The 16951-nt window shown below is 32.6% G+C and overlaps 1 protein-coding gene across 1 annotated transcript in view; it reads left to right on the forward strand.

Moving 5' to 3' along the window:
• Window positions 1-4576: 4576 nt before the first annotated feature.
• Window positions 4577-16951, forward strand: part of Dfd (homeotic protein deformed) — a 122068-nt gene continuing 109693 nt past the window's right edge. The window contains exon 1 of the mRNA XM_072522559.1: window positions 4577-5834. Within this exon, the coding sequence (XP_072378660.1) occupies window positions 5108-5834 (727 nt within the window). The 5' untranslated portion in view covers window positions 4577-5107. The remainder of the gene's footprint in view (window positions 5835-16951) is intronic.

The raw sequence follows: 16951 nt of genomic DNA on the forward strand, positions 1-16951 counted from the left end.
AACAATGAAATAAAAAGACGTATCGAAATTGCCAAGGCCACCTTCATAAAGATGAGGAAATTCTTCTGCAACAGAGATATAAGCATCCCTCTATGATTAAGAATGTTAAGGGGCTACGTATTTAACACGCTATTATACGGTGTAGAGGCCTAGACTCTCAAACAGAACAACATAAAAAATATTGAAAGTTTCGAGATGTGGTGCTACCGTCGAATGCTGAAAATAAGTTGGGTTGAAAGAGTCACAAACTTTGAAGTAATGCGAAGGATAGGAAAAGACCCAGAAATTTTGTCAACGATCAAATGAAGAAAACTCGAATATTTGGGTCACCTGATGTGAGGACATAAATACGCATTACTTCAAAATATAATGCAAGGAAAAATAGAAGGAAAACGGAATCCAGGCCATGGTTGCGTAATTTGAGGGAGTGGTTTGGCTGTACCAATAATAAACTCTTTAGGTCAGCTGTAAACAAGGTCAGAATAGCCTTGATGATTTCCAATCTCCGATAGAAGTCGCACAAGAGGAAGAAGAAGATGGGCTTGCTGCAACAGTGAGAAATGCATAGAATGCTTTTCGTGCTGGTGGCATTTGGCCTATAGATGGAAATGTTTTTAAAGAAACTGATTATGCAGCTTCAATGATGTTTGACGTGTATCAAACTGTAACCATGAATCTAACAGGAAGCATCCTCTTCTGAAGAAGATAATATTCCATTGGCAGAACTACGGAAATAAGAATTATCAACTTACCTAAATACTATTTCAGTTCAGGATATTTCGCCGTTACCTATCTTCTTCTTCCTATGCCGTTTCCATTAACGGAGGTTGGCGATCACATTTCTAAAAGTTTCTCTGTCTTTTGCAACGTGAAATAATTCGTCTACAGTCATGTTTGTCCAGTCTCGAATATTTCGCAGCCATGACTTCCTCTTTCTACCTATTCCCTTTTTGCCACCGACTCTACCCTGCATGATGACATGCAGAAGACTATATTTATCATTCCTCAGTATGTGTCCTCTGGTCTGATAAGAGTTCTAACATTGTATGAAGTAATATACATTTGTCGCTCTTTGTACTAGCCTTATTTTTTCTGGGGATTTTTAGCACCCTCTGCTCCAAATCTGTTCCAAGTAGTTTTGTCTTTCATGGAAAATAACTTTTGGGGTTTTAAGCCATTAAAACGCCACGCTTGGCTAGTGCGTGTTGGCGAGTTGGTTTGGAAGTGGGGGAGGAAAGGGTGGAAATGGGAATGCTTTAGGTTTGGAGATGGTTTCCCCGGGGATGGGAGGCTGGGGAAATCAATGAGTTCGCGTGGGCAGGTGTGCTATTCCTGAAGTAGATCTATCCCATGTCGGGATCGCAGAGAAATATCCACCCTCTACCCATTTAACATAACAACAGCATAAAAGTTTAACATGGATTAATAAATCGAAAATTGGCATTGACAGATGACATCTGGCAGGTATCTTAAAATAGGAGTGGTTCAGGGTCGTACCTTAAATATCTGCCATAGTGCATTTAAAAACAACTTAATTTATTAAATTAGGCTACATATTGGGAAGATCTTTGATGTCAGTCGTATTATTGATAGAATTTGGATCTTTTTTTATGTGAATCATCTCCAATGTGCATCTTTTGTTGTAATTTTGTTCTTTTTCCAAAATTTGTACGTTTTCAAAATCAAAGGAATGGCTATTTTCTAGAGAATGTTTGGCTAGGCCTGTTGTGTTTAATTCATTGGTCTCTACACTATGTTTGTGTGCAACAACTCTTCTACGTAGGTATTGGTGTGTTTGCCCAATTTATGTTGAATTACATTCTTTATAATTTTTATTGACCTTGGGTTTAAATTTTGAAAAATATTTTCGAGATGTTTTTGATGATTCATGTCCAACATTGATATCATACTTTGCCAACATTTTTGACATTTGTTTCGAAAATCGATTAATGTATGGTAAGGATAGTATTTGTTTGGGTTAGTGACATTATTATTATTATTGCTAGGTATGGCTTGGGTTTGTTTTGGTTTGGTATTGGAATTTTATTGATTTCTGATAATATAACTTCTTTTTTTTTTAATTAGAGGATTGTAAAATTCTGGCGGATAATTATTTTTTTCTAAAATATTTTTAAATTTTCTCAAATTTGCGGAATGGTATTGTGTACTATATATATGGAAGCACCTCTTTTATCGGCTATGGGTGCGTTGGTATTAAAATTTAGATACCTTCCGGACCAAATATCTTTTGTAAACCAGTTAGTTGTTATTATTCGGCTAGTGTTGTTATATTCTAATCTTAAATTAAGAAAAGTAATTTTATTGTTTTCTTCTAGTTCATAAGTAAATTAAATGTTATTTAAGTTATTGTTAATGCAGAGTAAGCAGTCATCAACATATCGTTTGTAGAAATGTATGTTGTAGGTACTTCAATTTAGATACATCTACTCTGAATTTTCAAAGAAGCCTTAGATTAGCATGCAGGCATAAAAATCAAGGGGGTTAATGTCAACAATCTTAAATACGCAGACGATACGGTACTGATTGCATCCAATGAAAAAGAATTGCAACGACTTATAAACAGGCCGAATATATAAACATATATGGGCCGTAATTTAACACTTATGTGTGTGTATGTGTGTGAGTTTGTGTGTGTGTTTGTATATTAGAGAGAGAGAGAGAAAGAGAAAGAGAAAGAGAAAGAGAAAGAGAAAGAGAAAGAGAAAGAGAAAGAGAGAGAGAGAGAGACAGAGAGAGAGAGAGAGAGAGAGAGAGATGGCATTAGACAAAGAACCTTTTTGCCACAGAAAATTGTTATAAGGATGATTAAGTTTTTATCTTAGAATCGTTTATAAAGTTGATTAAAATATTATATATAGATTTGTCAGAATAAGATAACAGATTGCTGTCGATAAACTGGTAGGTTAATATTGAGATCGATTAAATCTAAATATAGGCTCCGAGTCTGTTTTCCCTATGATTAAGACAATCGAAAAATAAGTGGTTCAAATCTCCGATAGATTTATTATTACACGGACAAAAGGGAGTTTCATAGATTCCAATCCTATGCAGATGTTCTGCAAAGAGGCCATGGTTAAGTTTTCGCCCGGTTATCAACGAGGAATGTATTTTATTATAGTTAAAATTAAAATTGGGAATATTTTTTGGTAAGCATGGATGAATAGAAAAGTAATGATTTCTTGAAGTCTTCTGAACCTCTTTATATTTTGACATCCATCTTTCCCTGCCAGTACTCCTGATAATAGAAAAAATATCTTTAAAGTAGTAATCGTTTGTAATTTCGGATATCTCAGATGTATTTTGTGTCATACTGTCCAAGCTTAACACTTCTAAGATAAAACTTATGGCTGTCAGCAAAACACAGTTAGAACTAATGAACATCAGAGCGTATGGAATAGAGTTAGAAATAATCCACAATATCACCTATTTGGGCGCCAATGTTAACGATAACTGGGATCTAAGCAAAGAAATAATAATACGCAATGAAAAAGCCATAGCCGGTTTCTATAAATTAAAGAAAAAATCTTATTAATAAAGATATTACAATAAACCTTAAATCAGATTAATACGATGCTACATATTCTCCATATTGTTGTATAGCATGGAGAGCTGTACTCTTACAGCAACACTAATGAAAAAACTTGAGGTATTTGAGATGTGGATTTACCAACTAATATTATGGATAAGTTGGGTTGATCGATTAACAAATGAAATAAAAAAATGAAATAGAAAAATTCGAAAGTTACATTCCGGCCATGTAATGAAACATGCAAAGAGGTATAACCTTCTACACCTCATAATACAGGACAAGTTCGCCGGAAGAAGAGAACCAGGCCGAAGAAGAACATCTTGGCTCCGAAATCTCCGAGAATGGTATCTCGAGACATCCGCTAATCTGGTACGATTTGTCGTAAACAAAGTTATTGTTGCCAATATGATCGCCAACGTTCGATAATCGGATAGGATACTAAAAGAAGAAGAGGTAATGTACACGAGTTAAATGGTAATCTTTATTCATAGAGTGGTTCGATTTGTCCAGGAATTATTACACAAAAGATAATTATATGATATACACAATTCATGATTTCAGTTATTTTACCATATACTGTTTTTATATCATATAATTTCCCTAATATTGCAATTATCGCTATATTAGCTGATAAATTAAAACAAATCACTCCACAAAATAGCCGAATAAGCTGTTGTTCATTATTTTGTACTAAAAATCTTAAAAGTTGCTTCTAAAATTTTTCTCCAACTAACTCCTCTATTTTCAATTAATTGTAATCTACCTTCCTACTTTTTCATCCAAAGATCAAAAACTCTCCTGAGACTCACATCGACAAGAAGTAAAGAGCTTTTTTCGATCTCTTTTTCTCCCACGAGACCAGAAAGAAGGATGCGTAAGAGAAAGGTAAAACTGCCTCGATAAGTGCCAACAAAATAAAGTGGGAGGAGTTAAGTGTTTCCAAATCCAATCCTTCTTATTCTGCTACCTCTACTTCAGTCCACAACAATCACTCGAAGTGAGCGGAAGAGTTATTCGTTGATGAATTTTAAAACTTGTGATTTTTTATTTAATTAAAGGAATTGACGAAGAGCGTTTATTTTAATTAAATAAATATTGTTAAAAGTGGTTATTAACTTTAAAATATAAAACTATATTTTCTATTTTTACAGTAAAACAAAGAAGAACTTCTGTGTGTGGATTTTTAGTAAATAATTTCAAGTTTACAAAACGTTTTTGTCATTGTTTTGTTTGTGTTTGAACGAGGCTAGATCCGAATAAGTGTATAAAACGGAAAACAGTGCGATCTGCCGCGTGTTGTGGCCTTTCCCACTCAGGCGCCAGCCAGCCGTCATCCATCATGAACAGTGACGTCACGGATCGGGATTGGCCTTCGTCTCGTCACGTGGTTAGTTAATTCCTCTCTGTGGGCGTTTACGGCGCTCCGAGTAAGAGAGACGAACATATAGTAGGGGATTGGAAAAAAGAACTCCAATGTAATACCTAGTATGTTATAAGTCCCCACCGTAAACTCCGGCGAAATTTATAGAGCTTTTACCGTAGAGCTCAGAAAAATTAATGATCATGAGTTCGTTTTTAATGAACCCCGTTTCTGGAGCTTTGCCGTCGAGTTATCAGCAAGCTCAGCATTTATCAGGTGGTGTAGTCGTCGATCCGAAATTTCCGCCTAGTGAAGAATATAGTCAAAATAGTTATATACCCTCGCCGACCGAGAATTTTTTCGGGAACCATCATTTGAATCAGCCTCAGCATCACCTGCAATATGGCTACCACAATCATCACCAAACTACGTCTTATGGATCAGGAGGCATGCCATTATCTGGAACGGGATATGGTAGTTACGGCAATTATTATCATCATCAACTGCATCATGCACCCCCTATACATTCGCACCAAATTCGACCGCCTATACTGCACGAGAATCAACAGAATCTCGTCAATTGCGGATCGATATCAAATAATCACAACCAATCCTCGGTTGGCAATTCCTCGAACATTTTACAAAGTATTTCGGACATTTCAACGAATGTTACGCAAGCCAGTGATGTGAACTCTAGTGTGTGTAGTCCTGCTTCCGTGGGCCACGGACAAGAATCGAGGGGATCGCCCCCGGGACATTCGTTGCAGGAATTAGGACTCAGATTAGAGGATAATGTGTCTGACGAACCTGATGATATAGATGATCAGGGTAGTTCTACAAACAATGATGAAGAAGAGGATGATGATGCGGATGGTGATAGGCAGATTTACCCCTGGATGAAGAAAGTTCACGTTGCAGGAGCATGTAAGTACCTGAGTTTGATTTTTGAATTGCAGATATATAATTATGGAAAAACTATTTGTTTTATCTTAAGAAAGCTAAAATATATATTTTATTAATTAATAATTGCACGGTTTACCGTAAATGTTGAAGTTTGGAGGCAAAATTTAAATTTTTCGTGATATAATTTACTTCATTTCGATTAATTACTATTTTCTGGATTTATAAACCTTTTCTACACTAATAATTTTTTGCCACATATCTAAAATTTAGTTCTTAACCAAATACATTGTTCATTTTATAAATTCTTCATTTTTTCTTTATGTGTTTATCAATCTGTAGTTAATCAATATTGCAAATAAGAGGGAACTTTCCCATTGTTTGATTGTAGAATTCTATAGGCACATACTCCTGAAACTGAATGTAATTACTGCCAATATTTGTTTTTAAAATTTTGATGTGAACCAGATCTAAAAACTTTCGGGGATTTGCATTTGTGATCACATCATCCGCGTAGCTGACGTAGTTTTTTTTTATAGTTATACCATCGTTAATATTTTATCGTGTCCTTTTATAAATAAAACATCACACATAACGACCATATAACCATATAAATATAATGAAACACTTTTATAAACGAAAGAATGAAAAAAAAGTATTTTTGAAGTGTGAAATTTAATTCCTATAGGAATTCTTTTAGTAAATAAATTTTTTACATACTTCAAAAATATTTTTCTTTTCCATTCTTTCATTTGTTAAGTGTATACAAAAATATACCAGTCTTTTTCAACTTTTATGAACACTTCATATACAAAAAAATATAATCCAAATGTATTTTAATGTCTCTATTATGTATTAGAGAAATACATTATTAAATGTAAGAAAACATATCTATAGATATTATTTGTTTTTAAATTTATCTGGAAAATATTCAAATTTCATAATAAACTATAAAAAATTTCTCATTAGCATAGGTACACGCAAACTCATCACCAGTTAGCATAAATAACCGCAATAAAACCAAGATTGTAAAATAGATCTGGAGAGATTTGCAAACTGATCACTGGTCTACCTGCACCCTGTGGTATGCAAAGACCATAAAACGATCTTTAACCGTTTCTAAAAGCCAGTGTACTTGAGCATTTTGTAGTATTCTGTCATAATACATAAATTGTGTTTACTGTGTCTTCTCAGCGCTTTCTTGGCTTTCCAATCGGTCTCTTTCCCTGCATTCTAGCATTCAATGCTTCTTTTGGTAGCCTCTAATCTCTAATTTTTATCACATATCCGGCCCATTGCAATCTTTGTATTCAACATAAATTGCTAATTACCTCAAATTTAAAACTTCCCGCCAATGATGCTATGAACTGTACGATTGTACGATGTACGTATGAACTGTAGAGCTTAGGGCGTCTGGAAAATTAAGTTTCTTTCGTCTTCTAAATAGTGGTGCACACTGTAGTTTTTTAGCTTTGCCTGTTTTTCAGATATTTTAAATTTACTTAATGTCCAACATTGTGTCTAATTATTTCCAAAAATGTTAATAACACCGAAACACTAACAGACCGAATGTATAATGAAGGCTCAACAAAGTACACCAAGAATTTACCGAGAAATTGAAAAATTTAACGTTGATGAAATAACGAAGTTGGGTACTATTTCCGGTATACCGTCAGTAGCATATGCTTAAAAATATTTTCATTAAAAGTTCACTATACATCAAATACGTCTAATAGGCCACTTACCGTGCGACACCTGATATAAATATATCAATTAAAGTTTTAATATTGTTCTGAAGCTATTTTCTTGTGGCATGTTAAAGTAATTACTATTTAAATGGAAATAAGCCACAATTAAAGGTTAAAGTACGTTAAAGATCCTACTGCATACACAAGAAATAATACGAGGAAAATAACAATACCATACATAAAAGGATTATCAAAAAAACTTAAAAGGATAGGAAATAAATTCAACATTCAAAACAACAAACACATTGAGATCTATTTTGTCTAAAACCAAACCTAACAATGAACAAGAAAGGACAAAGAATTGCATTTATAAAATACCTTGTGAATGCGATCAGTTTTATTTAGGTGAAACATCAAGGCCGTTATATGTTAGAATAAGTGAACATCAATCTTATATTAAAAATAGAGAATTTGATAGATCTAAATATGTAAACAGGCATGGGATAATGAACATAAGGTTCAATGGAATGATTCAAATATAGTCCTAAAAGAAACAAAAAGAGAAAAATCAAAAAAGCGGCTCTAATTATGCTAAATGAGACCAATTATGTCCATATTAAAAGAGGAAGTTATTAAAAGGAAAATACCAGTATTAGTAAGTCAGTAACATATAGAGGATACATCATTTATGTTTTTTTATTAACAAACATATAAAATCAGAATTTGGTGTTTATTGAAAGTAAACTAAATGTACGACCAAATACTTACCATGTCGGGATAGTACTATGAGGTTTTTTTCCTGGTTTTTCCCTCATAATTTACTATGGAATCACTAACAGGAGATTTTTACTGTCATCATGGGATGTGTTTGTCTTTTTAAAGACAAATTACATGCTATAATTTTTTCTGACGGATATTCTCAAGTCAAAGTTGATTTCATGTAATCGAATGAACTATCTTACAAGTAAAGTCGTCCCAGGAACGCAACTCAACAATATTGGCAATATCATTTTAAGGTCGTCTTCTTTAAAATATATAATGTATGTCTGAATTGTCAATATAAATGAGTCAGATAAAATTAAATTATTAGAAGAATTTAATACCAAGTAACAAAAAAAAACAAAATTTGTTTAATTTACTAATGTTTGTATTTTGAGAACGGTTTCCGAAGTGGAAATTGAAACGTCAATAAACGTACTTTAACCTTTAATTGTGGCTTATTCCCATTTAAATAGTAATTACAATTGAATTTTATTGCAATTTGCTTAAATTAATTTCTGAATTTAATAGATTAATTACCCCGTAAACAAGAAGTGTAGCAGTTAAAAAGTAATCCGTTTTAGGTTATACATGATGTGATACTCTATTCTTGTGTACAACACAATTTCTGCTATTTTTGTATATATTTTTCAATATTTTTACTATTCTACTGTCAAAGTCTCTTCTGTGTTTGATACCCTACATTTTTTTCTTGAAATCTTGTCAAAAGCTTTCTTAAGATCTATAAATCCAAAATATATATAATGTTATTCTGTTGTATACTCTTTTCTGCTATTTGTTTCAATGTGAATATATTGTCTTGCACGCTTCTTCACTTCCTAAATTTTATTTGTGATTTTTCTTGAGTTTACTACTTTTATCGGGAATCGGCCACAATTATACTTTAAAATAAGTTTGGTTTGACATTTCGATTTCCATTTTGGAAGTCGTTCTCAAAATACAAAACATTATTAAATTAAACAAATTTTGTTTTTGTTGCTTGGTAAAAAATTCTTTCAATAATTTAATTTTTTCTGATTCATTTGTATTGACAATTCAGACATATATTATATATTTTACAGTAAAATATTTGATTTTAAAGTAAAGATGATATTGTCAATATTTTTGAGTTGCGTTTCTGGACGATTTTATTGGAAGGTAGTTCATTCGTTTACATAAAATCAACTTTAATTTAAGAATACCTGTCAGAAAAATAATAGCATGTTATTTGTCTTTAAAAACCCACATGTATTGATGAGAGTAAAATTCTCCTGTTAGTAAATTTCATAGTAAATCATGAGGAAACAAACAGGAAAAACATCTCGTGATACTATGCCGACGTGGTAAGTGTTTGGTCTTACATTTACTCTATATTAACTTTCTATATTAACATCAAACTCTAATTTTATATGTGTTATTTTAATACATAAATGATGTATTCTTGAGCTGTTGGTAATGGTGGTATTTTATTTTCATTGATTTCCTCTTACAATATGGGTAACCAATTTCTACTACATTCTGCCGAGGAATTTGCTACGAAATTGATTACATTTAACAGTTAAATGAATAGCATAATGTCTAAATTGTCAATATTAATGATTCAGATAAAATTACATTATAAGAAGATTTTTCTTTATAACTCCGCAAACCAAGCATTGCTCAAAACTTTGAATACTCTTCAGAGTTCAGCCGTTAAACTTGCTCTTAGAGCATATTGAACCAGTCCGGTGGACAGTATACCCTCTGAAGCTGGAGAGCCACCCTTAAATCTAAGAAGAAAATACTTAACTCTATCGTATGTCTCGAATATAAAATCTAACCCAAAAAATCCAGCTCTCTATCATGCTGTTGCTAACAGGTTCCAGGAAGTCTATCAAAAAATAAATAAGAGTCCTGTACATTTCTATGAACGAGCTAATACTTAGCTCTTATATATATACTTATTAGATTTTAATATTAAACTACCTCCCATTTATCCTATGTACCTGTGAAATAAACTTATGTTTTCCTCTCCGCCTTGTAACCTTAAACTTACAGCATATAACAAAAATAACGTGATACCCAATTTTTTTAAAACTTACTTTCTCCATGTTCTTACACAGTACAAAAATTACCATCTTATATACACGGACGCATCTAAGACCATAAATGGAGTAGGAGCATCCTTTGTGATATCACATAAACATTCCATCTATAAATTGTCTCCTGTGACCAGTATTTTTACAGCAGAACTATTTGCCATAATTAAGGCCCTAACCTTTATTCCAAAAAAAAAAACTTCCCCAATCTCTTATAATATCTGATTCACTTGGTTGTCTGACATCAATTTCTCAGATTTATCCCTCTCATCCAACATTATAGCAGATTACGTTAATTTTATACCATGTATACCAAACCAATTTGACAGCAGAGTTTCTCTGGGTACCATCACACGTTGAAATATATGGTCACGAAAAGGCAGATAGTCTAGCAGTAACCAGTACAGCCGAATCAGTGAAAAATCTAAAGGTGCATTTAGATTTAAAACCTTACTTAAAAGAAAAATTGCACGTTGTTTTACAAAACCAATGGAATAAAAGCACCACTAAATTGAAAGAAATAAAATCTTCCTTTCTTCCATGGAACTTCTGGCCTTCAAAGCGACAACATCAAGTCCTAATAACACGTCTCAGATTAGGACACACTTCTACAACACATTAATACTTGTTGAAGAGAGAAGAGAAACCAGTATGTTTTGTTTGTGAATGTAAAGTGACAGTGAGCACATTTTCATTGACTGTCCAATATACGCAATTGAAAGACTATATCACCACATTCCAAAAACATTAAAAGAACTTTTAGGAGAATCTAAATACGTAGCTGACTTGATAAAATTTAACGCAATACATCAATAATTAAAATATATATTGTATATCTTATTATATAATTGATATTTTGTATAATATACCTATGTATGTCAAGCAAAATAAATAAAAAAAAATTTTTCTTATCAAGTCACACAACAATTTTTTTATTTAGCGCATCAACCGCTAAGGGTTATTAGCGGAAGGACAAAATATATAATTATAATGCAAAATTAGAAAGTAAATTACAATTTTAGTTGGTGTGTTAATTAAAAATTATAGTTCTATAATATTCTATTATAAAATCTATGAAACTTTTTAAGATTTTGATGTCATTTAGAGAGTTCCTTAAATTTTGAAAAATTACAATTCGGTCCTAAAGTTTGTCATATATTATTAGATATTGAGTGTTTGTCTCTTTCGTTGGTGCATTTAGGACAATCTACCATAATATGCGCTACAGACATACCGTAGTTACAGTAGATACTCACATAAAGAGCGATTTGAGATAGTAACAATTATTTATTATGCTGGGCACTATACGCAAACGAGCCACTTGAATGTATAGCTGACGGTCAATGTTTGTTTCAGAACATGAGTTTATTGTCGGCTTAGTAGTGTGTAGAAACTTAGCACTTTTTGTTTACGATGTACGTATGCTTCACGGGCATGATGATCAGCTCAGTATGAGAAGGGTTCCAAATGAAATTAACTTGTTGTTTTGCTCGTTCAGAAGATGTAACGATTGTTGAATTAGATAGCGTATGGAATACTTTGTATACAATTGTTTTATTGTATGTAATGAAATAAAACTAAAGGAATCAGTAATTATCTCAGTTTTGGAGATATTGTCGTCACTTACATAAGTTAACGCTTATAGAATTGCACATAGTTCCCCAGACAGGATACTACTATTCGATGGTAATTTAAATTGTAATATAGTATGTGAAGTAAAAACTGCTGAGCCTATACCATTAGTGAATTTGGGTACATCTGTATAAATGTGGTAACAATCGGAAAACAGAAAACAGAGAGTTAGGTCACACTGTATAGGGAAAATGGTCCAGGTTGGAGGTAGTGCTTGAGTTGATCCATCAAATAATTTTGGAAATTGGATACTACAAGATGATAACTCCTTTGAATTCTCTCGTAGAATCTGTTTAACTGTTTTCAATATAAGTTTCTTTAAAACGCTCCCTAATGGTATGATTTAGAGAGGGATGCGACTTTAACGCTTGATTGCTTGAAGCGTAAGCTAACGAAAGAACATTCTTCTAAATTTTATAAGAATGAAAAGGTTTAGAAAAAGGTTCATCCGTTAAACATTTTAGTCCTTCAATTTGGCTGGTTGGTAGAAAAAGCTCCTGTAGCTATTATATATGCTGTTTTGTATAATTTCGAGTTGAGAAAGTACTGCTTTCTTTGCAGAAGAGTAAACAATTGACCCATAATAAAGTTTTGATCTTATAAGTGATTTGTAAATGTGGATAAGGCTTTTAAAATCAGATCCCCAATAATTGTTCTTACACAGAGTTTGCACTAAATTAAGGCTAGTTTGGTAACATTTTTTAATGTGCGTTTTGAATAATAGTTTGTTATCAAAAAACATTCCTAAACATTTTTTGTGGTCAACATACTTCAAACTGTCCATATATACGAAGATCTGCATTTGGAGCATGCTCATATTTTTAGAATAATATACACTTTGTCTTGGTTGTAGAGAATTATACTCCCACACATTTAGACCAATTTTCTAGTTGGTGTATTGTACACCGCAGGTTTTTTGAATAGAATAATAACTAGAAAATAGAATATTAATCCCTCTTGAATCTAAGACCAAATCGTCAGCGCATAATTTTGATTTAACGGGTTGAGGTAGATATTCTAATATTTTGTTCATTGAAATCAGAAAAAGTGTTGCACTGATAAGAGATCTTTCAGGAATTCCATTTACTTGGTGTTGTGTGCTTATTACATTTCCATTACATTACATTACCATTTACTCGGACTTTAAATTCTCGTTTGCTTAAAGAATTGTAAATAAAAAAAAATATTACATTTGACGCCACAGTGGCTTAATGTGTTTAAAATATCGTGCTTCAACTCATATCGAATGCTTTTGTTTTGTCAAAAAATACAGCAACACATTTCTGTTTTATAGAGAAGCTCTCATGCATTTTTGATTCTAAATCTATTAGATTCTCCAGGGCTGATCTGTTTTTACAAAATTCACTTTGTTCAAATGAAATCGTAGGCTTCCACGGCCAGAGTCAGAATTATAGTTTATTCGTCTTCCGGGTTTGGACCGTGTCATTTGTGAGTGACCCAAAAGTGGGTTCATCTCGACGTTTCGCTACAATTGTATGTAGCTTCTTCAGGAGAACAAAAAAGAAAAAGAAACAAAAGACAGGAAGATGGGTAGTTAGCAACGGTAACTCAGTTACTCAACGCAACCAGAGGCGAATACTAACTACCAAGATGGGCATTTGGTCACAGTAACTCAACTACTCAACGCAGCCAGAGGTGAAAACCAAATGCCAGGACAGGGATTCACGTCCAACAGCTCAGAACACTAACGCGTCGAGAGGCAGGGAGTGAATCCCATTGAGGCAGGGATTCATTCTATTTCAAAGTTCAAAAACATTAAAATAATTCAGATAAGTAAGATAATAACCAACAAACATTTCGAAGAAGGAAAGTTATTAAATTCTTGGATTACCTGTACTAAACAAAATGTAAGCTATACATAAATTATTTCTTTGTTATACTTGAGTGACCCGCATAATTTTAAGTGAAATCCAAAAACAATTGAACCGGGTTTTCCAAATACATTAATGCAGTGATTAGAGACAATAGAAGAGATTTTAGAAAGAGGTTTTTGTTAGTTTTTAAGAATTATAGAAAAATATTATTTGTAAATAAGTTTTAGGAAATTTTATAATTATAGGTAAAAATTTGTTTGTTATCGAAATGAAAAAATGGGGGAATTGTGACGAGTTTTGATTGGCGGAGATTGAAAAAGGTGGGATAGGTATGTAGGAATGAAAGTTTAGCTAGATTTAGGAGAGAGAAAAGATAATGAGTTGGTTTTCCAAGTCTGTAAGACGAACAGTGATTGTTCTCTGGCGGTTCCCGAGAAGTAGCAAGCAGTAGTGTTGAATGTTAGTGAGTTTTTGTGGAGTTAGTGTATCTGACAAAAGCTGAAGCAGCAAAATATTGTAAGTCATATTTTTCTACTTATATTCCAAGAGTCACTGTTCAGGCCAACGAGAGATTCAGTTTATCGTAAAGAGAAGATATTCCAAGAGTCATTTTTCACTCGGGCCAACGAGAGATTCAGTTTATCGAGAGGAGAAAGGCTATCATAATTTGAATGATTTGTGCTTTTGAAGGAGATCATTAAGGACGATATACTTGCAACAATCTGTTGTAAGATTGCTGATTACATAGGGAGCGGTTGAGAGGAGATAATATAGTCTACAAGGAACAAGGATTTGGACCACTCATCATTGGAGAGAGATATTTTTGTTTTCTGCAGTTTTTTTTCTTTTATTGATAACACAATTTTTACACTAAATTTAGAAAGGATATAAATATTTTGATTAGGAGAGTTAGAATAGTTTGGGATTTTGAGATTTCAATTAATATTGTTTGTACCATTAATTTTGATTGTTCACGTACGTAGAAAAAAATTTTGAGAATCATTATATGAGATTTGATTATTGAAAACTTTTGAGTGTGAATTATTTCATTATTTTTATTTCAATATATAGTGTTAGATCATATGTGTTTTTTATTATTCCGGTATTCTTTGGACCTTACCTTTCACATGTAATAGCATAGATATTGAAGCACGAATTTAACCCTGAGATAAAAGAATTAAAAATTGTGATAGAGTCATAATCATATCATTTAAATAATTTTAATTAATCAAAAAATTAATTAGCTAATTATTGCTTGGCGCACCAAGACTTTAAATATCACAATAATATATATATATATATATATATATATATATATATATATATATATATATATATATATATATATATATATATATCCCAGCGAATTTAAAAAAATCTGCTGGCATCTGTTTGTCCCCAAAGCTTACATATTTTAACGCATCCGTTTTAAATTAAATAATTTAATTGCTGATTAACACAGGTTAGTGATATGTATTCTTTATTGAAATTGTTTTTATCGATTTTATCATAATTTCTAAGCGGGACCCTAGTGTCCCAGTAGTAATTTATACCGGGTCGTATTTATCCCATTCGTATTAATTGGTTGCAGTCTAACTATGGCACGTAGACGGTTTCTAACACAAAAAAAGCTTCAAGAAGAAATTGAAAACCTTTTAAATATTTCTGAAGTACTTGAGAATACTCCTGACTGTGTGGATGTAAACATCACTGCTTTAGACGAAGAAAGTTCTAATAATGCAGAAATATCTTAAGATGAGTCTTAAAGTAATGAATTGACTGCCCAATGGAATATACCAAAAATACAAATTTTTGTCGAAACAAAAAAATAAATTCTCACCCAGAGAAATGAAATAACAATACTAAATATTGATAAAGATTCTCGTCCTGTTGATATTTTTCTAAAATTATTTGTGCATAATTTATTTATGTATATTGCTTCCTGTACAAACTAAAAAACAGCAGCACATCCAAAAAAACATTCAGAAATGACAAAAGCATTTCACTACTTTCATGTCTACTGGGACTTCCAAAATTTCCCAGAGATATTTCTGATGCATCTCAACGTGTCTCAATTTTTACATTGAAGTTACCACGTATGAGAGTTTAGCGAGCATTGTTTTTTCTTATGACTTTAAACACATCTTCGCAAAATTGTTCTACCTCTTTATCACTATGGGTTGATGTTGGTGCGTAGACTTGCATAAACTTAACTGTACATCTTTTGTTTAACTGTATATTTATATAAATATATATTACTCTCTTAGACATTACTTTTATTTTTATTATTTTATCTTTATTATTAACGAAATAATTAATATATTAAAACCAAAAGAGGTTTGAGAACAAAGACTGCATGTTTTGGTCAAATTACAAGTAAAATTGGGAACTATGGGGGACGAATGATAGGCTGTTGGAAGTTGAGAGAAAGAGAGGTAGCGGAAAACCGAGAAGAACATGGAAGGACTGTGTGACGGGAATGAGTGGCGAAGCAGAGTAACGAACAGCGACCCCTAAAAAGGGAAAAGCTAGGGAAGAAAAAGAAAAAGACATATACAGAGTGTGCTTAATCACAGAATTTTAAAAAATAATTAAAGTAGAACCAAAAAGGTAAGCAAAAAGAAGAGAACCATGAAAGAGCTGGAGAACAGGCATCGACAAAAACAAGAAGACCTGGAAGATATAGACAAATAAACAGAAAGGGTGATGAGGAATTTTGATAATCTTCTCTCTTCTGTAACTTCCATCTTCTGTCGAAGGTTGAAAATCATCATGGCTATGCGGACCATGTTGACTGCCGCTCTAAATAGTTCTGCACTACTGCATTCAAACCTCAAGTTCTTAAGCCTCAATATTCTTCGTCCTCCCAAATGCCACTTTCCTCAAATTTTGCCTTAACTAATAAGCTACAGTAATGAGTATCTTTGTCCTCTCATCACATAACCCAAGTTTTCACATTTTTTTCTTTTGATAGTCAATATTATTTCAGCTTCATTTCCTTTTCTTTTAGTAACTTCTGCGTATGACATTCTTTGAGTCCATGATATTCGTACGATTCTTGGGAACAAAAAAAAATTCAAAGGCTGCCAATTAATTTAGATGCACTTGCTTTAATGTCCATGCTTCCAAGCCATAAAGAAAAGTAGTTA

This window comes from Diabrotica undecimpunctata, chromosome 2, assembly GCF_040954645.1.
Source record: "Diabrotica undecimpunctata isolate CICGRU chromosome 2, icDiaUnde3, whole genome shotgun sequence".
NCBI classification, from domain to species: domain Eukaryota; kingdom Metazoa; phylum Arthropoda; class Insecta; order Coleoptera; family Chrysomelidae; genus Diabrotica; species Diabrotica undecimpunctata.